Source organism: Pan troglodytes, chromosome 2 (assembly GCF_028858775.2).
Source record: "Pan troglodytes isolate AG18354 chromosome 2, NHGRI_mPanTro3-v2.0_pri, whole genome shotgun sequence".
In the NCBI taxonomy this organism is placed as follows: domain Eukaryota; kingdom Metazoa; phylum Chordata; class Mammalia; order Primates; family Hominidae; genus Pan; species Pan troglodytes.
The window spans coordinates 174251789-174278147 of record NC_086015.1 but is presented as its reverse complement, the minus strand read 5'-3'; the positions used below and the strand labels follow the sequence as shown (position 1 = coordinate 174278147).

Genomic DNA, 26359 nt, shown 5'->3' with positions numbered 1-26359 from the left:
GTGTATTTTAGAGCCAAAAATAATAATTACAAGTATTCCTCACTCTGCATATATTTGGTTCCTGAATTTTGGGTGACAAGTGGTTTGGATAGTGGGAATTCAGACACTGAAGGATGCTTATGTATGACTTACCTATTAATGATCTACCCTGAAAATAAGAAAATGGATAATATTTGACCAATTCCAGTGGTCTAGAAATATTAACCTTCTTTCAAAGAGTCTGGCATTTGGAAAAGTGATATATTGCATGCCTTGATCTCAGTTTATCTATTGCTGTCTTTGTGGGACTTTTTCTTCTTTGTGGTCTTATCTCAAAGCTGGCTTTGTTCTTTTGCTCAATGCAATAGCCAAATAATTATTGCTGATGTAATACTTCGCACACATGCACACACAAAGTACACATGTTCTGGTTTATATTCCTGGCTTTTTGCAGCAAATCTTATTTGGTGTGTGATAAGCTTCTGGGACACGGGATTTCAAAACCAAAGCCAATTGTATGCACCCTGCACAGCCATGGTGGGGGAAGAGATGTTCAAATTACTCCTCGGTAGAGGCAGGAGGGCTGTTTTTCATTCTGTAGCTTATCTTATTGTGTTAAAATATGTGAGGTTAGTATGAGTTTAAAAACAGACTTACTTTGTATATTTGATTGAGTCTGCCTCTAGAAAGATTCAAAATGGGATAGGGAGGATGGGGGAAAATAGCTCTTTCAAGTTTTTATTTCAAATCAGGCAGTAAAATGAATAAAGACTTTTAGCTGCTACATAAAAAATATGCAAACAGACATGAATATTGAACACCTGCACGTGGGTTCTTAAAATGCTCAATGAGTCAGCAGAAGAGAATTAAGGGCTCACTGTAAAGGCCATCAGTGTGGGGAGAATGGTTGCATTGTCCTGGTGGCTTTGGGAAGCACAACAGTCAAGTTGGTCCTGAAGAAATAAAGGACAGGACACAGTAGATCTGGAAGAAAAGTCATAGGCTTCTTGAAGTTGTCTAAGATCTAAAGCCATATCTTAGAGTGCGCACCTTGTTTATCTAAGTTTCTCTTTAAAATTGCCCTCCAAGGCAGTCTTTCTGCTGTAAATATGTACTAAAGGTAATGATGACCTGTTTAGAAACGGCATTCACTGGCTCAGCATTTCCCGTGAAGCCCTTGGGATCTGTTATCTGCTTTGGGCTGAAAGAGACCCTGGAAGAAAGGGAATGACAAGGAAATGAAACAGCCTGAGAGAAGACAGGGTTAGAGGGGAAGAGAAAGGAGGAGAAGCAAGAATGAACATCACATGTGTAGAAACAGGGAGGAAGAAAGGGGAGAGCAAGACAGTGGAGTCCAAGCTGGACATGAAAGAATGAGACGGGGCAGTGTATTTGAGGAAGCAGGAAAGACAACTGGAAAGAAAGACCCCTAAAGAGAGTAAAAGAAAGTGATACAGGAAGCCTGTTTGAAACAGGCCACGCTCATTAAGCAGGCAGCCTGGAACACCCACTTGTCTATCAGTAGGACACATGAAGAAATGCAGGGTGCATGCACTCAGCTTCATCCTCTTGTTCTTCCTCTCATGTTCCATGAGTCAACCCAAAGCAATTTTCTATGTTCCCCAAGCCATCTAAATGCATGCTACCATTCCCTTTGATTGTCTAGAGTGCAAGCTGTCTTCCTCACTGACCCCATGGCATTGCGACCAATCAGTAAGATAATATCACAATCTATACAAGATAAACTCTTAGCAGGTCACGAATTCCCTGCTAACCGAATAACACTAGATAATGGGTAATGGAAGAGTGATGGCTTGGGTGTTCTATTTTGTTGTTGCTGTTGCTAGTGTTTGCTCTTTGCAAACTCTTGACGCAGCACAGGAATAGAGTTTTGTCTTCTTAAAATCAGTTGATCAGAGGATTCAAATGGCTGTGCAGGTGACTACAGAAAATCCTTGCTAGAAGGTGATCTACTTCTATACATTGAGGCTGTCTTTTTTTTTTTTGGGTTGTAGGTAGAAGAACGGTCAAGGCTCAACCGGCAAAGTTCCCCTGCCATGCCTCACAAGGTTGCCAACAGGATATCTGACCCCAACCTGCCCCCAAGGTCGGAGTCCTTCAGCATTAGTGGAGTTCAGCCTGCTCGAACACCCCCCATGCTCAGACCAGTCGATCCCCAGGTACAGTCTGCCTCCATTCCATCAGGCATTCCAATAAGTTGCACAAGAAAACCTATTAAAAGCCTAGGGAATTGTAACATGGATTCAGGCACAGGATCAAATGATGACCCTTAATATAGAATTTATAGTAAAATAGGTGGCCCCACTGATTTTGAAGAGTAGAAGAACAGGTGAGAAAGAAAAAAGCATCACCCTTAAACTTGAGTCAACCACAAACTCACTTCTATTTAAATTGGCCTCTCTGGGGACCCATAGGAGTTCCTGCAAGGTGAGAACAAGCATTCTTTTAGTTGCAATTGCCAAAACTAGAATTCATAGAAACTTTGAGGTGTGTGTATGTGTGTGCATTATATATTTTTTGTTTTCTTGGGACTTTGGCATGAGCCTGAAACTGAAAAAATTAAATAGACTTGGTTAAGTAAAATTACGTCTTCTAAGCCAGTGGTTCTCAAAGTGTAATCACTGGACCAGCAGCATCAACCATCACCCAGGAACTTGATAGAAATGCAGATTATTGGGCCCACTTCAGACCAACTGATCAGCAACTCTGGGGGTGGGGGAGGCCTGGCAGTCTGTGATTTAACAAGCCCTCTAAGTGATTCTAATGTACTTTAGAGTTTGAGAACAACTATTAAAAGCTATAGGGTAAAGAAAAAAGATTACTCCACTTTTAGGAAAGGAGGGGGTTTCTGGAAGTTCTGCAGGACTTTTAAGTTATATATGCCAAAAATGAAATATGAAGTGAAATAGATTAAGGAATTCCATGAAAAATAATGTAGTTTCTTCTGCCAAATGTCTTAAATTTCTTCCAGGCATCCACCTGTGTTAAGACTTCCACGAAATATTTTAAGGTCACCTTTGAAATATATAATGCTGTTTGAACTGGAGTTTAAAAGAGTAGTGATAAAATCAAGTATTCTTTGTGTTTTCAGTTTGCCTTTAGTAAATAAAGTCCAAGATTTTTCAGCACCAGGCAGCTTGGCATATCTTCCTCTTGGCTGTTTTTAATTTGTATATAATTCTTTCATGCCTAACCCTCAAAAAGATACATTTTTTTACACGAATTTCTATTTTAATGTACAAATAGCCTCTTTTAAAACCCCTAACGTTGACCTTGGAAGGTACTTTGGCCTTTAAAAGGGGAGAAGAGAGGGAAAATGTACTTGATGAGAACAACCAGAGTGAAAATGTAGATATTTTGTGACAGTTAATTCACTTAAGCATTCTTCAGGTGCTTCAGTTTGGGGGTTGTGTGGTGTGGTTTTTTTTATTTTTTTATTTTTTGGCTCTTTTAAAGTGGGTTTGTGTTTTATACTAGATATTTTTTAAATGGGCTTTGTTTTAATATTATTATTTATTTAATGATATTTAACATTAATATAAATCCAGTAGGTTCTATCCTGGTTGAAGCTTAACGTTCAGCTAAACTGGGCTTTGAAGATTTCCTCTGAACTGTCACTAATAACATTCCAGCACTTAAATTTAAAACCAAAGAGGATTTGACAGGTCCCTGCACAAAACAGATATTAAACTAATGTTTGTTGAATTAACAGTGTAATTTAGAAGGCACTCTAGGTTTTTTTCCCAACCAGGATTTATGGGACACCTTCCCCATGCCAGGCACAGAGCTAGCCTAGGGGATATGACGATGAGCATGACAGACATAGCGCCTGTCTCTAGGGAGCTCACCTTCATGAAGTAATAGGAGACACGCTTAGATAAGCACTAACTATGAGGTGTGAGCAGTGCTATGGCAAAGTGGTGCCCTGCACTCTGGATTTTAATGATTTGTCTTTAAGAGCCACAACTTCGCTGAAAGACTGCCTGTCTTCCCTGCGTGAACAATATCACCACATGCCCAGTTGGCCTAGTTGAGATACTTAACTCAAAAAGTTACATCCTGGTGTCAAGAGATAATACGACAGCATAGATGGTAAGAGCCAGCACAGGAGAAAGTAGAATATCATAGAGGTTAGGTTTATGAGCTATGGGTGTAGAATGCCTGGTGCAGTCCATGCTCCAGCAGGTGTTATCTGTGCAATCTAGGGTATTGCTAAACCTCTATACACCTTACATTGCTCCGGTGTAAAATGAGGGAAATGACTGTATCCACCTCAGGATGGACTCAGTGAGTTCATAACAAGTAAGATATTTAGAGCAGTTTTTGTTTTACAGAGCAACACCCTCTAACGTAAAAGTTAGGGGTTTTAAAGGAGGAATTTCATAATATTAGCAGAGAAGTGCTTATAAAATACATTGCATTGCTGGTCAATAGATATTCACTAAATATACAGTAGTTATTGTTATTATTTCACACATTCCACTGACTTAGCATTCCCAAGTAAATCATTTAACTTTGTGCCAGCCCTACATATCGTTCCAATAGAAAATTTTGAAGAGCTGTTAAAAAACATGCTATATATAGTTGTGATAGACTCTCTATAGTCCAATTTTTGTGCCCTTGAACTTTTTTTTTTTTTTCCTTCAGCTCACTGAGGTACTGGCTGATCTGTTTTTTCTTCTAATAGTGCTGTTTTCATGTTGTTTTGATGCTTAGATCCCACATCTGGTAGCTGTAAAATCCCAGGGACCTGCCTTGACCGCCTCCCAGTCAGTGCACGAGCAGCCCACAAAGGGCCTCTCTGGGTTTCAGGAGGCTCTGAACGTGACCTCCCACCGCGTGGAGATGCCACGCCAGAACTCAGATCCCACCTCTGAAAATCCTCCTCTCCCCACTCGCATTGAAAAGTTTGACCGAAGCTCTTGGTTACGACAGGAAGAAGACATTCCACCAAAGGTAATATTTACTGGGGTGTTTTTTTTAATCACCAGCATCACTGATGATTTTTATTACCACTATTCCAGACCTTTCGTAGTAGTGGAGAATGTGATCATGCCAAAGCACTTCCCCTTCTCATGTTTGTTTTGGTCCCTCTTCATTCCCTGGCTAAGACTTGGATTGCCATTTACCATGTCTGACCTTTATTTCCCCCGCAAGAAAACTGAAGTCAGGTAGATTGAAGCACAGATCCTACGTCCGAAGTTAGAACTCTCAACACCAAGTATTCCAAACTGTTATTTTGCTATCCATATTAACAAATAAAGTAATGGATATTTCATTGATGACTGAATCTACATCAAGACAATTGAAAACTTCCAGATAAAAAGTAGAAAATCCATGTATTCCTATTTTTAACAACACAAAAGTGAAGCCAGATTTCAGGGGTTCAGAAGATAGTATTGTTCTTAGGATATTTTAGTTGGCCCCATTTTAAGGAAAGCTCTTTCTAGGCCAAGTCATAATTTATTTCCATCTTTAATTAACTACTGAGGAAAAACCTTGGGGTAAAATGACCAGCCATTCCACTGGACAGAACAGCCCTGAGTTTGGGTTCTTTTGTTTTCCTATACCAAGTCATTACTCATTCCAAGAAATGTTCTAGAATGTGGCTGTGTGCATCTAGCTACAAACAACCTGGAAGTATTTCAAAATACTAGAGACATTTTTTGCATCAGATTCTTCCTGGCTCAGGAATCCCCCTTTTCCTGAGCTTAGCATAGACGCTGTGACAAATGGAATGTTCCACAATTTGCAGAAAATGCCACTGTTAATTCCAGAAGAAAAAGAAGCTTTTACTCAATTACAAATACATTTCCTCATCTTCCTCTTAAAAGGATATTATAACGAGTCCCATTATTTTGAAAATAAAAACAGCTGATAATTTTTTGAGATTCTTTGTGGAAGCAGAAATGCCATCAGAAAAAAAAAGGGTACATAGGGAGCAAAAGTCAATATGAAAAATAAAGTGGGCAAAGGAGCAGACACAATAGATGGAAAAAGCTGAAAACTGAATTTATTGGTCCACTCTCTAAAAATACGCAGGCATACAATGCATGAACCTGGGAGAAAATTTTAGATGAATTCAAAAACTTAGGTTTTAAGAATTCGTTAGGCTCTTTTGTCTCTACAACTATGTACATTTATGGTAAGGAAAAGAAAAAATAGTAATAGTAATAATTAATTTGAACAGGTAGTAGCATTGATTTGGTCATTCTGCTTTACTTTACTGACTCATCTTTATGTTAAAATGAATAATAAAAATTAAATTTTCAAAACAAAGGATGACACTTTACACTGAAAGTAATTTTCTATACTAGGATTCATAATATGATTCTTTTAAATAATGGACTCCTTTGGTACACTTAAAATATTTAATTTCATTTTAAAATGTCTGTTTTATAAATTGGGACATACTTCAATTCTACCTTAGGTTTCTGCCAGATAAGATAATAATACATTTTCCTCAAGTCCTATTGGTACTTACACAGCCTTTTTGAAGATCCTTCCAGTATTTTCAGTATTAATTCTGCTTTGTATTATGTTCTATTATGTTCACTAATTGACCAAGACACAGTGCTTTTGGTTTTTGGTTTTAGTAGGTAATTGCAAATCAATTAGAAAGTAGAAACATTCAAGATCTACTGTGGTAGGTTCTCTGAGCTCATGAACATATGACTTATGTCTTAAGCTCTATCCTGATATTCTAGTTTCTCACCAGATTTCATGATTTCCTTATCTGTTTATTGTGATGTAAGCTAAAAGTGGAACTTGCTTCATCTGGGTGGCTCTCAGCTGATGCAACTTCCAATGAGTTAATGATACCCTAAAGAAATTCCTGGTATTTACCACTTTTGCCCAACCAAGAGAGGTCAATTATTTTTAGCTCAGTGTATCAAAATTATTAGCTTTACCTATCTTTAAATTTGTTTTTAAGATTGAGGATGACCCTCTTTAATGGTTCCCAAATTTGCTCATTGTTTTTTGCCAGTAGACCTTTGTTTGATTTTGTTTAGGGAGTTTAATATTTCTTTGAGGAATGAATGAAAGATAGTTCTTTACTGTTTCGGATAGTTTCTGTGGCTTCTGGCAAATCATTGGAAAGGAGGATTTTCTGACAACAGGCTATGGATGCTACTTTATGGAAAATATTTCTGAATTCTGGTTTCTTCCAGGTGCCTCAAAGAACAACTTCTATATCCCCAGCATTAGCCAGAAAGAATTCTCCTGGGAATGGTAGTGCTCTGGGACCCAGACTAGGATCTCAACCCATCAGAGCAAGGTAAGAAAGGAAGGTGGTTATGGTAAAAGAAGAAACTCCTACCCACCATTGTCATTATTGCTTTCCTAGAAATGCCTGTGTTCTTTTTTCTCTTCAGAGGCAGGTTGACTTTCGATGTGCACTATAAACGTTGATGGTCCAGAACACATGCCTTTTATTTCTTCAGTAGCTTTTCAGAGAAATCAGTATTCAGTGGGGGGCTCATGAATAAATTAATTAATGGGGCAACCCAGAAACCAATCAGATGTACCTTAGCGGACAGTTTTTAAAATCTGAGAGTAAAATTTGCAAATATGGATCTGGTTGCGATGCCCTAAAGCATTACTTCAGAGATCAATTTAGAGTCAGCAGAACAAAATGACCTGTTATGGCCCATTTCGAGGTGATTTTTAGCATCAGGTCAAGAAACATGCCCTGGGAACCATTGAGACATTACAAAGCAATTACCACGGAAATAGTGACCATCTTCAGAGCTTCTCTAGCTTGGCAGTTATAGAAGAACTAGCTCTTATGAGGAAGTTGTCTCTTTGGCATTACAAAGGTCACTGAAATACAGTTATGCTTCCACTCTTGCTCTGTGTTCTCCTTCCAGAATTTCCTATCAATAATGTACATTCCTACAGTCAGAAAGTTGCATCCACTTCCACTGGTTGGTGTAGAGGTCTCAAGAAGCTGGAAAGTAAACAGTATCTTTACAGTGTCTGAGCAGATTTTTTGTGGTAACAGATGCTGTTTGTTGTTATAGTTCATCAAGCTTCCCTCAGATTTTTCATGATGAATACATCACTTTTTAGGATCAACTGAAATAGCAAATGGCCTCTGCTAAGGCTATAAAAAGGATGTGATTGGGCAGGCTGTTTTCTTCTTCATTGTGTTCATAATAAAAGGACCCTCCTTTGCTAGTAAGAGAGAATGACTGGAAATGAAGCTTATGATTACATGCACATATCCTTAAAATATGGAATGCTTTAAATCATAAAGCTTTAATTTTCCTCTTCACATGAAAAGCCTTAGGGAAGGGGTCAGCCCAGCAATAACATGAAACTATACTAAGAACATGAATTCCTTTAGGGCAAAGATGCTAGCCCATTCTGTGTGGAATTACCAATTGCAAGAGGCTCTGAATGAGCCATTTTTTTTTTCCAGTGACTTGTCCGATTCACACTGAGCTGGTATTGCTAAGCAGCTAAGCAGCACTGAGGAAGACTAGAGCCACTGTGACCAGGCAGCCAAAGGAACGTTAGTGCTGGATGGCCAGCCTGAACTTTATCAGTGCCCCTCTTCAAGCAGTGATAAATCCCCAATTATCAGTGCTCCTGCTTCCTTTGAACCCTGCCCCCGGGGGCTCTGTTCATTGGATTGGTTGCTTAGAATTTTAGTTTCTTTAGATCAAGTATTATTTCAACTTTAAGTATTTTTCCTTCTGTCAACCAAAAAGAGAATTACCATTATATAGTCAAATAAAAAGCCATTTTCATTCCCTCTGAAGTGCTATTTTAGTGACATTAAGGCCTAAGATAATTGGTATTTGATGGTCAGTGGTTTACAAAATAATGAGCCTTTTCTCTTGGAACCACTTGGATATTATACTTTATCCAAAGAATGCTGACTTTGTGAGAGACAGCTAACATTTTTCTATTTAGAGAGGAAGGGAGGAAGTGAGTTAAGAGGTCATAGTTCCTTCCTATAATGAAAGACAGAGATTGGGGGTGGGGGGTGAAGAAGCCTCTTCTCTGCATGTAGGACAGTCCTACAGAACACCCCTTTTTCTGCTATCATGTATCTCCATGTGACCAGCATTTAAGGTGTAAATCAGATTTGCGGTTCTAGATTGGATTGCATTTTTAAAAGCTTCAAGATTTGTTTTATTTACGGTGAGAGCCATAGCTTTAGTTCACCTTTGCTGCACAATATAATCACCATAAGTTTAGTGACCTGAAAGAATAACAGTTTAATATTTCTCATGATGCTGTGGGTTGGCTAAGGAGTTCAGCTGCTCTCGCCTGGGCTCACTCGTGCAGTTGCACTGAGCAGATGGTTCTGCTGTACCTCTTGCTCCACGTGGTCTTCCATTCTGGGCTTCTTTACCCTTTGGTGATCTCAGAAGAGCATTTCAAGAGAGAAAGCTCCAATGCACTAGTACTTTTGAAGCCTTTGCTTGCATCATCTTTGCTGATAACCCATTAGCCATCACAAGTCACTTGGCTAAGCCCTGAGTCAGTATGGGAAGGAAATACACAGGGGCATGGACACTGGGAGATGGGATTTGCCAGGGGCCATTACGGTGACACAGACCTCTCCTACTCTCTGTTGGTCCTAATGAAGTCCGTATAGTTCTTGTGCCATTTGTCAGACAACCATCCATCCATAAAGCCACTTTAAAAGGTGTTGCTTTTAAATAACCTGTCCTTTACAGTGCTTCCAAGCTTTCCTGTACTTGGTCAATATTCTGTTTTTCCTCCTAGTCTTTTCTTTGAAGTGATTCCCAAGGGTGACTAGAAAATTAGCAAAGTTAAAATGGATGCAGTAAAAAGTACACAGCTAATAAGGGACAGATTCAGGATGTTTTGTTACTATCAGTTTTTAATTCATTTGCTAAGTTCAGCAAATATATACTGAAGCTGCATGTGGTCCTGGGACCCAGTGACTCAAACCAAAACTGCCTGACTCCAGGGCGCAGGGGTCATAATATACCTGCTGCTCTTTGGGACTACAGGTACTAGTAGGGGCAAAATTATATTTCTTGCCTCACTTTCTTATTTTGCTTTGAATTAACTAAAAGAGGCAGACCTCTCTCTTCTTCTGTGGCAAACTTAGGGACCACAATTTTAAGATAACAGTGTCTCAACCCAGAAGGAACCTGGACCCCCAAGTCACCACTTAGAGAACCATCAAGGAGACCAGTTCTACCTCTGTATATTATGATGTGAGGAGAAATAAACCACTGTTGTGCTAAATCAATTTTTTAAAAAAAGAGGCCAGGCGCGGTGGCTCACACCTGTAATCCCAGCACTTTCGGAGGCCGAGACAGGTGGATCACGAGGTCAGAAGATAGAGACCATCCTGGCTAACACGGTGAAACCCTGTCTCTACTAAAAATACAAATTAGTCGGGCATGGTGGCAGGCGCCTGTAGTCCCAGCTACTTGGGAGGCTGAGGCAGGAGAATGGTGTGAACCCAGGAAGCGGAGCTTGCAGTGAGCCGAGATCACACCCCTGCACTCCAGCCTGGGCAACAGAGCAAGACTCCATCTCAAAAAAAAAAAAAAAGAAAAAGAAAAAAGAAAAACAAGGCAGAGCCTAACGGTTAAGCAAAAACGGTCAGTTTTTGCTTCCTGCACTTAGTAGTAATGAACTCCAGTTACTAAGTGCAAGATGTTTTATACTAACTGCAGAATGTTTGATGTTTTTTGATCATTTGGGACACATATGTTTAAATCAGTAAACTATTTAGTACCCTGAAGAGAAGACTCTTGAATTAAAATGATCAGTATGCAACGGTATACCTGTAACTTGAGGACAAAAGTAAAGCTTTTACTATTTTGAATATCCTTCCTTCTCCCCCAAATAACTCTCTATTATGTCACTCTTCCACTGTCTGTATGCACCATACCAAATCCAAAAGAGCCCTATGGAGAACACTTTTTTTTAATATACTTTAAGTTTTAGGGTACATGTGCACAACGTGCAGGTTTGTTACATATGTATACATGTGCCATGTTGGTGTGCTGCACCCACTAACTCATCATTTACATTAGCTATATCTCCTAATGCTATCCCTCCTCCCTCCCCCCAACCCCACAACAGGCCCCGGTATGTGATGTTCCCCTTACTGTGTCCATGTGTTGTCATTGTTCAATTCCCACCTATGAGTGAGAACATGCAGTGTTTGGTTTTTTTGTCCTTGTGATAGTTTGCTGAGAATGATGGTTTCCAGCTTCATCCATGTCCCTACAAAGGAAATGAACTCATCATTTTTTATGGCTGCATAGTATTCCATGGTGTATATGTGCCACATTTTCTTAATCCAGTCTATCATGGTTGGACATTTGGGTTGGTTCCAAGTCTTTGTTATTGTGAATAGTGCCGCAATAAACATACGTGTGCATGTGTCTTTATAGCAGCATGATTTATAATCCTTTGGGTATATACCCAGTAATGGGATGGCTGGGTCAAATGGTATTTCTAGTTCTAGATCCCTGAGGAATCGCCACACTGTCTTCCACAATGGTTGAACTAGTTTACAGTCCCACCAACAGTGTAAAAGTGTTCCTATTTCTCCACATCCTCTCCAGGACCTGTTGTTTCCTGACTTTTTAATGATCGCCATTCACTGGTGTGAGATGGTATCTCGTTGTGGTTTTGATTTGCATTTCTCTGATGGCCAGTGATGATGATGCATTTTTTCATGTGTCTTTTGGCTGCATAAATATCTTCTTTTGAGAAGTATCTGTTCATATCCTTTGCCCACTTGTTGATGGGGTTGTTTTTTTCTTGTAAATTTGTTTGAGTTCTTTGTAGATTCTGGATATTAGCCCTTTGTCAGATGAGTAGATTGCAAAAATTTTCTCCCATTCTGTTCACTCTGGTTGGCTGTTCACTCTGATGGTAGTTTCTTTGGCTGTGCAGAAGCTCTTTAGTTTAATTAGATCCCATTTGTCAATTTTGGCTTTTGTTGCCATTGCTTTTGGTGTTTTAGACGTGAAGTCCTTGTCCATGCCTATGTCCTGAATGGTATTGCCTAGGTTTTCTTCTAGGGTTTTTATGATTTTAGGTCTAACATGTAAGTCTTTAATCCATCTTGAATTAATTTTTGTATAAGGTGTAAGGAAGGGATCCAGTTTCAGCTTTCTACATATGGCTAGCCAGTTTTCCCAGCACCATTTATTAAATAGGGAATCCTTTCCCCATTGCTTGTTTTTGTCAGGTTTATCAAAGATCAGATAGTTGTAGATATGTGGCATTATTTCTGAGGGCTCTGTTCTGTTCCATTGGTCTATATCTCTGTTTTGGTACCAGTACCATGCTGTTTTGGTTACTGTAGCCTTGTAGTATAGTTTGAAGTCAGGTAGTGTGATGCCTCCAGCTTTGTTCTTTTGGCTTAGGATTGACTTGGCAATGTGAGCTCTTTTTTGGTTCCATATGAACTTTAAAGTAGTTTTTTCCAATTCTGTGAAGAAAGTCATTGGTAGCTTGATGGGGATGGCATTGAATCTATAAATTACCTTGGGCAGTATGGCCATTTTCACGATATTGATTCTTCCTATCCATGAGCATGAAATGCTCTTCCATTTGTTTGTATCCTCTTTTATTTCCTTGAGCAGTGGTTTGTAGTTCTCCTTGAAGAGGTCCTTCACGTCCCTTGTAAGTTGGATTCCTAGGTATTTTATTCTCTTTGAAGCAATTGTGAATGGGAGTTCACTCATGATTTGTCTCTCTGTCTGTTATTGGTGTATAAGAATGCTTGTGATTTTTGCACATTGATTTTGTATCCTGAGACTTTGCTGAAGTTGCTTATCAGCTTAAGGAGATTTGGGGCTGAGATGATGGGGCTTTCTAGATATACAATCATGTCATCTGCAAACAGGGACAATTTGACTTCCTCTTATCCTAATTTTTTTTTTGAGACGGCGTCTTGCTCTGTCACCCAGGCTGGAGTGCAGTGGTGCGATCGTGGCTCACTACAACCTCCACCTCCCAGGTTCAGGCGATTCTCCTGCATCAGCCTCCCAAGTAGCTGGGACTACAGGGGCCCACCACCAAGCCCAGCTAATTTTTTGTATTTTTAGTAGAGACGGGGTTTCACCATGTTAGCCAGGATGATCTCGATCTCCTGACATCGTGATCCACTGGCCTTTGACCTCCCAAAGTGCTGGGATTAGAGACATGAGCCACCGCGCCCGGCCAGAGAACATATTTTTAACTATATACATTATTGAGCAGGTACAGCTATGCAGGCATCAGTTGGTCAAAAAAGTGTTATTGGGCAACGCCTGCAGTTCCCTGCCTTTTGCCTGATTCAGGGCAATTTATTATTTATTTCTGTATTTAATGAACATCTCTGGAGCACACATACACATATGTCTCATATATATGTATTTACTAATTTAAGCAGTGTAACAACTCTGTGAGGTGTTGACTATAATCACCACCATTTTACAGAAGGAGAAACTGAAATTAACATGTGTCCAAGGTGACAAAAGTAGTAAGTGGTAGAGCCAAGATTTGAGCTCTGATAACCTTGCACCAAAGTCTACATTCTTAAGCACCATTCTGTGCTAATTTGTTTAGCATGGGTGCAGCTTGCTTTGCTGCCTCATTTTTTCCCAAGGCAAAAGGGCCCTTGATTTCTTGACTGACACAGCACCATTTTGTCATCACCTTTCTCACCATGTGCTTTAGTGAGTCTGTTAACAGCTCCTCTTGATCCTATTTTTATTTACCCTTATGTTTCGATATTTACTACCTTTTCAAAGTTGTTGTCTCATGAGACCCATTTATATTGCAAACACTTCCCTTCTGGAGCTAGAACTAGTGTCATCACATGCTTTTTATAGTTCCCTTCCTAGATGGCTAAAGTCTGGGAGATAGCACAGTCACCCTGACCCCATGCAACTGTTCCTTGTCCTTCCTTCTCATGCATATGTAGCTGGGAATTGCTCAGACTGCAATATCAATAGGCAATTCTCACCTGCTATGTAAACTCCTAAATGCCTCATGCTGTGAAGGTAATCAGTTAAGTTCAAATCAAAATTTGGTTGGACCATTTTAAAATACTGTTTTTAAAAATCAGGCACTTTCATACTTAACATTGATGTATGTATTCTTTTTAAAGCAAATTAAAATTTGATCAAACAATTACATTCTGAATAAGAAAAGATTCAAATTAAGTCAGAAATACCCAGTCAAACCCAATGACTAAATGATTAATTTCAAAAAATAATTCTCTGTCCCATTCCAAACCTATTTTCTTATGACTCATTTCTTCTCATTGGCTGTGTCATCAAAGAACAAAGTAAAGTGAAATTTGGCAGTCAGCCAGTTAATTAAAGACTTGGCCCAAATATTTGGGCCACAAAATTACTTTGTAATCCCAATTTTCTGTTTTGACTTTTTATGATTCAAATGAATGGAATAATTGCCACATTTTCACTTTACTGTGAGTTTTATAGACCTAGCAGCATTATCTGCAGGATGGCAAATGTCTGAACTAAAAGTTAGCATTTAAAGAAATCCATTTGGATGTTTTCAGGTTTTTACACATTCGGATCTGAATAGGCTCAGTTAAGATGTGAACAAGGGATAGCTATTATTTCATGGGATTCTTCTGAAATTGATCCTCTTAAGAGCATTCATCTCAGACCCCACAGCCCCAAGGCCAGATCATTTAATACATAATGAAGGAGAGAAAAATGTGAACAGCATGACATTTTCTCAAACTACTCATGTTTTACCAAAAGAAAAGGTAGAAAAGGCATTGTAAAGTTTTCCCTATTTCTATGTGTGGTAATATAGAGACTAAATACTTCTTTCAGTCTCCAGCAGCAAAAACAGCAACCTATTAAGATCAGCACCCACACTGGTTAGCTCTGGTGAGGAGAACTTGTACTAATGAGGCCCTGGTCAGGGATTTAATGCCCATGGGATCCAATTAGCTTCACACAGGATGAGACTCTGAGCCCAGTCAGGATGTAGGCTCATCCCAGCTGCTTCTGCTAATGCCCATGCTCCTTTTTACACAGGACGTCACTGCCCAGGCCTCATCATCTGACTTGGCAGCAGCCTCCTAACTAGTCAGCCTGCCTCTCTCCTGGTCAGTCGTTCATGTGTACCGTGGGAGGTACACATTCTCCTCTAGGCTTTAAAGGCCATGGTTATACAACTCACCCTTTTCTTCTGATCACTCCACTCTCCCAGTGTTTCCTAATACAGATTTGGTACTTGATTTGGCCAGTGTCCTCTCTGCACCCACATGCATCAGGAAAAACAACCCAGCCCTATGTCTGCTCTGACTGTTCCCCAGCCTTCCTGCTACAACACCCAGTCAAGTTCTTGCTCCTTCATAACACTGCCATCAACCATACCAGTCTGCACTAATTGTTCCCCAAACTCCAACAATACTTAGTCTCTTTCATACACAACATACAGTTTTGCCATGCTCCCTATTGTCCCCTCTGCATAAGTCTCATCTCCATGATTATGTTGTAACTTGACTGTATGCCCCGTGGCTTGTGCTTCTCCTCCATCCCTAATCCTGGTCCAGTAAGTTTCACAAAGTTGGTGCTTAACACAAAGGTTTTGGCTAAATAATCAAAGGAGTGCTACATTAGAACAAGTAGCTCTATCCTGCTACCACACCACAACCACCAGGGAAGAAAACTCAGAGCATTTATCACCAGCTACCCTCCTCTCAAGAGATTTTTTATTTTTTTGTAATACAAAGAATACTACATTACCATTCCACAAAATGAGAGCAACTGCAAGAAACCTTAACATGCTCATCATTCTTAAATCTGTAATACAGTTGGTGAGCAGTACATTTTTTAGAGCAAATATTTTTGGAATTATTTAATTATGCATAATAATTTTTGACCACTATTGTTTAATAAAACAGGGCAGTGTGGAAGAATTCGCTATTTGGGAATTAAAAGAGATTGTTTATTTTAAAAAATGAAAAATTTGAAATGTAGATTATTTCAGAGCTATTACACATTTATCATTTTAGACATTTTCTAAATGAAGGGTATTTCCAGTATGGATCCAAATCTATATTAGTCAATTTGATATAAACAATTGTCATAAAAATAGTTACTTCACAAAGGAATGCCATTATTGGAAGTTTTTCTTAAGTTTACCAATGATCACTCTGCAACTGATTTTACTGTTAAGTTGACTTAGCAACCCTTTTACCACAAAAGTTTCAAAGATAATATGATTAGGGTCTACATTTATATGATCATATTAATGAATCATGAGAACATATTTATTTTTACATATGTTTTTCACTGCATTTTTCCACAGTCATGGTCTATTTCTACTCAATCAAATGTTTTTGACAGATACATTACCACAAAGCAAGATTCTTGAGTTTTCAGAAAGAAATTAGTTGGTTTAATTGCTGCTTATAAAGTTGCCATTGTGACTGGGTTACTGGTAGACTAAACTAAAAGTATCTCAAAGGAAGGGGTCATATCCAAATTTATGGGAGAAACATCTAACATCCAACACAGTACAGAGTGCCTGATACATACTTGGTACTCTTAAACTGGGCAGAGCAAAGTTAAAGCATAAAATTACATTTTAATATAATATCTCATGGCATTAAAATCATAGCTGTATGATAACTGTTAACAAAGTCTGTTTGGGGAACTGAAGATGTTTGTTAGGAACAGAGAGGAAGCTGACATCAGATGTTTCTCTTCTCAGCATCTGGAAGGCGATAGATTTGAGCTCTGAGTGAGTTTCAGGTCTCCCTAAATTATCCATGCCCAGCATTGTGTAAATCTAACAGAAAAAAAAAAAAGCCTATGAGTTATAAATTTCAAAGAAAGAGCTTTATAGAAACCTTGAGAATGCTGCTTTTTTTTTTTTTTAACAAAATCATAAAATCCTCAGCAGCTGCCTCCCACCACCACTGCTTAGATGTCTCCTGTTTGGGTACAGCTCCCCTGATGGCCAAAATTGGCCTAGGTGGTCCTGCCTCATGCTTCCATATGGCTCTGTGCTCAATGCAGGCAAAGCATGTTGAAATGGGCTGTGTATATCCAGCTAAGCTCACAGAGGGCACAGGCTGTGTCCTGTTCATTATCATATCTCAAATGCTTGACCCAGTGCCTGGTATAGAATAACTGAGTGAATGAATACTGCTTTTTTGGTGGGAATAAATATATGAAGACAAATACAGTAATATATATATATATATATATATTTTTTTTTTTTTAATGGGAGTAGTAGCCTACCAACAAATTTGGTCTTGCATTTGCTTTTTTTTTTTTTTTTTTGAGACAGAGTCTCGCTCTGTCTCCCAGGCTAGAGTGCAGTAGTGCGATCTCTGCTCACTGCAAGCTCTGCCTCCTGGATTCACGCCATTCTCCTGCCTCAGCCTCTCAACTAGCTGGGAATACAGGCACCTGCCACCACGCCCAGCTAATTTTTTTGTATTTTTAGTAGAGATGGGGTTTCACTGTGTTAGCCAGGATGGTCTCAATCTCCTGACCTCGTGATCTGCCTGCCTTGGCCTCCCAAAGTGATGGGATTACAGGCGTGAGCCACCGTGCCCGGCCGAATTAGCATTTTATAATAATTATCCAAAAACCGTCTACCCGTCGGTAATAGCCTAAGCATATAAAGACTTCCTGCAAGAAGATAATAAAAAAAATACAAAGACTCCACAAGCTACATGAACAAAGGATTTAATTAAGCAATTCACAGAAGAGAAATTACAAATGGCAAACAAATATGAATAAAAATTCTTCTACCTCAGTAGTCACTTTTTAAAACTGTACCTAAATAATGAGATACAATTTAGTATAAAACCTTGTATAGAGTGAAATGGACCATCACATTTACTTCAGTGAAAATCTGTCATACCTTTATACACTCATACATATGCACACACACATGCACACACCCCAAACTTAGGCCTTTTCACCCAAGAATTCTAATCTCAGGAAATAGAAATGTGATTGGCTATTTGTGTACAGGGAGATTATTGTTTCACTGTTATGTGTCACAGCAATGTATTGGAAGCACCTTAATATTTAACAGCAGAGAAATGGTCAAGGTAACTCATCTATATAATAGACAATTAATGAAGCTATTACACAGCATAAGAATATGCTCACAATGCAGTTAAGGGAAAAAAGCAAGATGCAAAACTGAATATACACTATGCTTCCATATATAAAAAGGAAAAAAAAAACTGAATATGCAGTATGCTTCTATAGATACAAAAGAAAAAAACCCAGCAACTCTCATTCTATTCTTTGTTTCTGTGAGTTTGATGTTTGTAGATTCCACGCATAAGTGAGATCATGTACAATAGTAAAATATAGTTGAGTATCTCCTGGTGCAGAGATTATGTGTGTTGCTTCCTTATTTTTTCCCTTTTAATATTTTTCAAGACTTTTTACAATGAGCACAGAAAAAAATGTTTGTAAGAAAGCTTTCTTTGAAGATTCACCATCCAGAGCTAGTATTTTCAATGTGATGAACAAGAGTTCATCCTGTACACATCCAGTAGCTGGTCAGGAACTCTACAGAAGAAGGCATGACTGTCATCTTCTGTTGACCCCTTCCTCTCAAGGTCTTATAAGTGCTCTTTTTACTTCCTTGCACTGGGGACGGGACTATGCTTGTGTCTACCAATGGCAAGATCTTGTCCCCCCTAGCTTTACTGAGGTATGATTGACAAATAAAAAGTATATCTATTTACAGTGTATAACATGATGTTTTGATATATGTATACACTGTGAAATGATTACTAAAAGCAAGTTAATCAATATATCCATCACCTCACATAGTTATCATTTTCTTCTGATGACATTTAAGATCTACTATCTTCGCAATTTTCAAGTATACCTCATTATGATCTGTAGTCACCATGGTGTACAGTAGATTTCCAAAAGTTACTCATGCTGTCCAAGTGAAACTGTAACCTTTGACTAACATCTTCCCATTCTCTCTCCTTCCTAGATCCCCTGGCAACTATCATTCTACTCTCTGTTTCTATGAGTTCGGTATTTGTAGAGTCCACATATAAGTGAGATCATGTAGTATTTGTCTTTTTGAGAGAGAGATATATCACATTTTCTTTATCCATTCATTCTTTAGTGGACACTTAGGTTGATTCCATATTGTGGCTACTGTGAATAGTGCTGCACTGAGCATGGGAGTACAGCTACCTCTTCAATGTACTTATTTCATTTCCTTTGGATATATACCCAGAAGTGGAATCTCTGGATCCTATGATAATTCTATTTTTAGTCTTTTGCGGAACCTTCATACTGTTTTCCGTACTGGCTGTACTATTTTACATTCTCACCAACAGGGTACAAGGGTTCCCTCTTCTCTGCATCCTCACCAACACTCATTATCTTTTGTCTTTTGAAAACAGCCATTCTAATAGGTATGAGGTCATATCTCATTGTGGTTTGGTGGGGTTTTTAAATTTGTGTTTTTATTTTTTGAGACATGGTCTCACTCTGTTGCCCAGGCTGGAGTGCAGTGGCGTGATCATGGCTCACTGAAGCCTTGACCTCCTGGGGTCAAGTGACCCTCCCACCTCAGCCTCTCATGTAAGTGGGAGGACAGGCACATGCCACTATGCCCAGCTAATTTTTTGTAGAGATGGGATCTCACTATGTTGCCCAGGCTGGTCTTGAACTCCTGGCTTCAAGTGATCCTCCCACCTCAGCCTTCCAAAGTGCTGAGGTTATAGGTGACAGCCACTGTGCCTGGCTCATTGTGGTTTTAATTTGCATTTCCCTGATGATTAGTGATGCTGAGCATTTTTTTCATATTCCTATTGGCTATTTGCATGTCTCCTTTTAAGAAATGTCTATTCAGGTCCTTTCCCCATTTTTAATTGGGCTATTCGTTTTCTTGCTATTGAGCTGTTTTGAGTTCCTTACATATTTTGGGTATTAAACCTTATCAGATATGTGATCTGCAAAACGGGCAAGGTCTGGAGAGGGTAACCAGTGTGCTCTGTCACTCACACAGCAACCCTGATCTCCGGAGAACTGAGCCCATCTTGGAGAGCCCCTTGCAGAGGACCAGCAGTGGCAGTTCCTCCAGCTCCAGCACCCCTAGCTCCCAGCCCAGCTCCCAAGGAGGCTCCCAGCCTGGATCACAAGCAGGATCCAGTGAACGCACCAGAGTTCGAGGTAAAACTTTCTCTTACCTTTACCTGGCAATACTGCCTGGGAGGAAAGCTGTGGACAGGGAAAAAGGTTAGTTACTTCCTGACTCTAGTCCAGGCATGGCCACCACTGTGTGATCCTGAAGAGCCTGTCAACTGCTCTCAACCCCAGTCTCCTCGGGAGTGGGCCACTGTCCCTAATTGTGTGTATGCCATCAGTATGGACAAAATCCTTTCTAATCTCAGATACCAGTGTTTTCCAGGGAGATCACCAAATATCAGTCTTATTTGAAAATACAGTCACTTACCAGTCACCTGAATTTCTGTTTCTGTTTGATTGTCGGTTTTCAGAGTTTCATGTACCCACAAATGTCCTGAACGCATTGCACCAATTGTCCTGTTTAGTATTCTGAACATAGTTCATATACACAGTTCAGAATACCATGTATTTCTCAAAATGAAATTCAATAAAGACTAATGTAGAATACACTTGAAGGAAGGAATAAAATCTTTGACTTAAAAAGCATATTTAGGCCGAGCGTGGTGGCTCACGCCTGTAATCCCAGCACTTAGGGAGGCCAAGGCAGGCAGATCACCTAAGGTCGGGAGTTCCAAGACCAGCCTGACTAACATGGAGAAACCCCATCTCTACTAAAAATACAAAAAATTAGCCTGGCGTGGTGGTGCATGCCTGTAATCCCAGCTACTCAGGAGGCTGAGGCAGGAGAATCGCTTGAACCCAGGAGGCGGAGGTTGCGGTGAGCCAAGATCACGCCATTGCACTCTAGCCTTGGCAACAAGAATGAAACTCCATCAAAAAAAAAAAAAATTGTTGACTCCTCTGGTTATTCCTATTAGGTAAAAATTAGCCTCTCTAAATATTTAATTCAAATTATTCATCATTGTTTAGTTTCCAGTAATGGGGAGGCCTATGAAAAACATTATTATTTCCAGGTGATGATACATAATAATACATTGTTTCTAGCTAGTTAAAATTCACTCCTTCTGAATCAACTTCTTCAGAAGATAATTTTGCTTCTAAGTGATGAAGACCAGTACTTTAATTGCAATTTGACAAATATTAACATACTTATAAGTTTCTCTGTCTGATGAAAGCCTCATGAGAACCTTCAGTTCTTTTTTCTTTCTTAGACTCTTTATTACATACCACCTCCTAATACCCTTAGTTTATCTCCTAATACCCTTTCAGGGTTTTAAATAAATCACTCTATTTCCATTTTAAAAAGCTTGATATCTAACATGTGATTGATGTTCACATCTCTGGATTGGGCTATGGACTAGCCAACAGCTGCCTCTATATGCATTCTTCTGATTAGTGGCACATCTCAGAAGTATCTACTGTATGTCTTTGTTGCCTTGATCGAAATATAAATTTCCTTAATTTAGAAAACTACCAGATGTAGTGGCTTACGCCTGTAGTCCTAGGTACCTGGAAGGCCGAGGTAGAAGAATTGCTTAAGCTCAGGAGTTCAAGGCTGCAGTGAGCTATGATGGCCCCACTGCGCTCCAGCCTAGGTGACAGAGCCCCATCTCTAAAACACCTAAAGAAAGAAAACAGCCATTCTGTTACCTTTTTTCTATTTATAGGCAACTTCATATTCTTAGAGCAAATATTTAAATAAACCAAACTTAAACGCATACCATTTTAATTCTCTGATCTGGTTCAGGCTTACTTTTTATTTCCTTCAGCCCCTTGTTCTTCTGGATTAAAAGGGCTGTTGTATCCCTGGTATGTCCCTGTCCAAGAAAGACTACTTTTTAAAAAATAAAAACCACCTCTCCTACCCTAAATTGCATCTTCTCTATCTGTAAGCTCATAGACCGCAAAGATGCTATTCACTCTGCAGCTGTCAGGGTCCCCTTGACCTTGCTCTGTACCTCCAGCCTAGGGCCCTTCTCCTATAACAACCCCCTTCTTGCCCTCACCTCATTCTTTAATTTTTAAAGGGCTGAGACCACTCCCATCTCCAATTAAAAACCATTCCACCAAATAAAATAAATTTTTTTCCCTCACAAAATTTCAACAAAATAACCTATCCTGACTGGACAAATGATAAAAGAAGAAAACAAGCATAGAACCTTAGAGGCTCATTTAGCATAGTGACTGAGAATAGGACTTTCAGAAATCAGAACTCCAGCTCTGTCTATAATTTCAGTGTGACCTCTGGACAGTTGTGTCATCTTTGTAAATCTGTGTTCTGTAAAATAGGAGAATAGTGCCGTATCATTGGGTTGGAGTGAGGATTAAATGAGATAATTGACATGGAAAGCATTTAGCACTATGCCTGACACATAAGAAGTGCTCTAGTGGTGATAGTACTTGCTACATTTCTTTTTTTTTTTTAATTGTTACTAGTGATTTCCAGGTCACAAGCCTAAATGTGTTTGCCTGAACATTATATTTTTCATGGATGTTTCTTGAGGATTTGCCCAAGTGAATGACGTGTCCACTGAGTAATCTCAACGTGATAACACATCACAGATAATTCATTCAGAACTTGAGCCAGCACTTTTTGATGGCCATCTCTTTCTTGGTCCTCTGTTTTTTTCCTCTAGCCAACAGTAAGTCAGAAGGATCACCCGTGCTCCCCCATGAGCCTGCCAAGGTGAAACCAGAAGAATCCAGGGACATTACCCGGCCCAGTCGACCAGCTGTGAGTGCTTTTCTCTCCAAGAGTTTTGAACTCTTAATTTACCAGAGAACCCACAGGATTAAGTAGTTGGGGATACACTCATGATGCAAACAAAAATTGTTGAGATTAGTAAGAACGGATGCTAGAAACATCCCGAAGAAAGTCATACCTGATTAGGAAAGAACCGAAGAGATCTTGGATTGACTCCTCTGCCTTTGGCTATTTGCTGATCATTAGCAGTCCTTTAACTATAAAACAGGAAGAGAAACAACTCCTATCATTCCATAATTTCTACTCAGCAACTTTGGCAAAAAGATGTTGAAAGTAGCAGTTAAAGAGACTTGGGTAATTTCTATGAACTTCTCTAATCTCTTCTACTCTTTCCCCATATTATTTTCCACATGAATTAATATTACAGTTTTTCTGCTATTTTTCATGCCTCCAGGACTATATTTCCTGGACCAAACTTTTTAAGCAGGGTCCAACAGGCGTCGTAACAACTTAGCATCCAGCTTCACTGCTGTAACATGATAGACCCCCAGGTAGCCTTAAAGAGGAGTATGGAGGCTAAAATTTGAAAGTTGAAAATTAATTTGGGATGAATTACTATCCATTTTTTCTATTTAAATCTCTTGAGAATCTTTTCTGTGAAATGAACGTGAAGCTTTTTGGTTTACTCTTTTTTAACATCTTAAAGTAACGACGTATATCGAGAGTAATAATGAAGGGATTTGCATCATTCTGGATTGACATTCTCTTCGCCCTTTTGTATTTATCAGTTGCGTACTAACAATTCCAATTTTGTGTCTAATCTGCTGCCTTTCTGCTGGCTTTTCCTCCTTCTGTGGATTCTTCTGGATTGGGTTCCTCTCATTTCAGAGCTATAAAAAAGCTATAGATGAGGTTAGTATTACCTTTTCTTGGTCATGCTTTCACAAAATGTAAATATTAAACTTACTTCCTAATGTTGACATTCAGAAAGGTGGCCAATGGGAGCAAGCAGCTGGGAGGAGATTTGTAGCAATCTGCTGGGAGGAGTGCCCCTTCAAATGGAAGCCAACTTTAAGAACCTCAAACCTACCCATATAGCTTCAGAGACCTTCCTTCTAAGCTAAAATGTCACTTTTCCAATGTTCCAGTCTGGCTAATGACAAGTATTCATGCTTTATTCATGGCAGTTTCTCCTTCCAGTATCTTCCAATAGCAAACCTGTACTTGCCAGCCTTGCTAGGGAATGGCTCTCAGCAGTTTTACTAACAAGAAAAGAGACATCATTCTAGGACACTCCAAATTTAGAGTGTGTGATTTGTGAACAAGGAGTTAGTAGGTATTGTTAGATTAATTTTGTGGGACATTAACGACAGCATCAGAAGCAACATCAGCTTTAGTTAATGAATCCTGGAAAGTTAAGTGACTTTATTTCCTTGTCTGTGGAGACGTTTTCCATTAGAAAAATATATGGCTTTGTCAGTTGTAGGTAGCTTGCTAAGAAGGATGACTGCCTTACTGCTATTTGTCAGACCTGCATGAATACAGCAGAGTAGAATTTGTTTTTTTAAGATCCAGGCCTTGCAAAGAGTCCTAAATGCATGGAATCTAAAGACTACCATCATGGCTTTAAAGCTGTAGCTCTGCTGAGCACTACTTTTGTGAAATTTAATGGAAAAAGCACTGGCTTTGAGGTCAGCAAGCTGCATTCAAATCTTGGCTCCCCCAATAAATAACCGGCTGAGACTAGTCTCATAACCTCACTGGGCCAGAGCTTCCTCATCCGTAAAATGAGAATAAAAACACCTCCCCATCCCACTTACAAGATTGTTTAGGATCATTTAAGGTAATGTGTGTGAAAGCATTTTATGTGTAACATGCTGCAGAAAGCCAAGGGTTTGATTAAGGTTTGGGCCAGAGGCATGGAGCTATTTTGGCAGGTAGGAGAAGCATGTTTCCATGCATCTGGTCTTCACCGAAGAGCCTCACTTTTTCAGACTTATGGCCACCTCACCACCCAGAGTGACGAGACAGTTATGATCATAGTTGAAGGATTGTTGCTTATAAAAGAATGAGACTCCGCATGTTTGCAGTGTGTGGATGGCATTTATAGAAAGGGAAGAGGAGAGTGTGTTTTTAATTGCTCTGTGCCATGGCCTTGCTTGCCCCTCTCTCTCATAATAGTGAGAAGGGCAGGGATTATCACAACTTTTGTCAGTTTTCTCCCAGAACAGGTAAAGAAAGACAGTGAAGTTCTGGTGCTACAGTTGCCAATAAAATGGCTGTGCATGTGCACAACTCAAGAGGAATTACATGAGTTCAGAAATTGGCTTGGAGGGGCCGTCATTAAGGAAAAGGCTCTCACAGATTTCATCTGATTAACCCAGAATATTTTAGGCTTTGAAAAATTGCTCTACTTTTTAAAAAATTGCTCTACTTTTTTTTGGTGTACTGCACCACACTGGACAGAGATGAGAGGGGGCAATGGAGGTATACGTAATTACAAATAATTGAGGGGGTGTGAGCTGCATACTAAAATCTCTGGAGCCATGTATGGTTGGAAAAGCCCTCCAGGTGACTATCCTGATCTCTTGAGTATCACTGATCCAAACCACTAAAATAAAGTGGTTCTACCTCACCCAGTGGCTCTCAACCAGGGCTGATTCCTCCACTCCTCTTCCTTTAGGAGACATTTGGCAAAATCTGGAGACAGTTTTGGTTGTCACAACTTCAGAGTAGGAGGCAGTGGTACTGGCATCTTGTGGATAGAGCAGAGGGGTGCTGCTGCCAAACATCCCATGGTGCACAGAGAACTCCCTACAATAAAGAATTATCTGGCCCAAAATGTCAACAGTGCCATAACTGAGAAACTTTGAACTACACCTTTCTCCCTTCTCCATTCATAGGTTTTGGTAGGGCTTCCCTCTCAACGACTGTTTTTGCAATTTAGATAACTGGGATTGAAATGAAAAACCTGAAAATCACTTTTGAAATATTGTTGCTTGTTGTTGCTAATGATTTAACTTTTTATAAAAATTAATTTGGGGGAGTGTACATTAATTTGACATTGCTTTCTAATGGAATATGAGATTTTGCAGCATAGTCTATTTAATATAGTCTTTGAAAATAAATGGGTTTTCTCTGTTGGCACAATTAAATATGTGACACAAAGATTATACACATAAGAAAACACTGTTTTTACCGCTGTTTTTTTATTAGTATGTGGGCATCAAAAATTTCAAAGCACATCAATTTAGATTGGATGGAAGGTGAACAATAACTAGGGGTTCAACCCCCTTTTCCCTCAGATAAGGATATTGAAACTAAGTGGCTTGCCCAATGTCATATCTTTAGAGTTCCTAAAAAGAAAATAGTTTAATACAAAGAGAAAAAAAAAAGCTAAAAATTTTTAAACAATAGTTCAAAAATTGAACTAATATTTGAATAAACTATATTGTTTCTAAAAAGGGACCTAAAAGAGCGCCTTTTTAGTCAAGATGTGCATAATAGTTAACCTTTGTTGAATGAAAAATTATATCTGGTTGATTCTAAAAACTGTTAAAGAAGCCTCGTAGCT

At 39.3% G+C, this 26359-nt stretch overlaps 1 protein-coding gene, 1 long non-coding RNA gene and 1 other non-coding gene across 15 annotated transcripts in view; 2 read left to right on the top strand and 1 right to left on the bottom strand.

Moving 5' to 3' along the window:
- The window catches only part of TNIK (TRAF2 and NCK interacting kinase), a 398989-nt gene that overhangs the window by 328667 nt on the left and 43963 nt on the right, over window positions 1-26359 (top strand). For 4 of the 11 annotated variants that reach the window (XM_063806396.1, XM_516876.8, XM_063806395.1 and 1 more), the window contains 5 exons: window positions 1995-2159; window positions 4717-4956; window positions 7173-7279; window positions 20002-20165; window positions 22718-22815. In XM_063806396.1, the coding sequence (XP_063662466.1) occupies window positions 1995-2159; window positions 4717-4956; window positions 7173-7279; window positions 20002-20165; window positions 22718-22815 (774 nt within the window). Of the gene's footprint in view, window positions 1-1994; window positions 2160-4716; window positions 4957-7172; window positions 7280-20001; window positions 20166-22717; window positions 22816-23673; window positions 23698-26359 lie in introns of all 11 variants that reach the window. The other 7 variants (XM_001164755.7, XM_054682360.2, XM_001164831.7 and 4 more) reach the window with 3 other exon arrangements.
- LOC129143652 (uncharacterized) overlaps window positions 14404-26359 on the bottom strand; it is a 663501-nt gene continuing 651545 nt past the window's right edge. For 2 of the 3 annotated variants that reach the window (XR_010155383.1, XR_010155384.1), the window contains exons 7-9: window positions 22964-23042; window positions 21591-21702; window positions 14404-16782 (exon numbers count right to left, since the gene is read on the bottom strand). This is a non-coding gene — a long non-coding RNA (uncharacterized LOC129143652). The remainder of the gene's footprint in view (window positions 16783-21590; window positions 21703-22963; window positions 23043-26359) is intronic. The other variant, XR_010155385.1, reaches the window with a different exon arrangement.
- On the top strand, window positions 24121-24215 carry MIR569 (microRNA mir-569). Its single transcript, NR_035914.1, has one exon. It is a non-coding gene; the product is annotated as a microRNA mir-569 (primary transcript).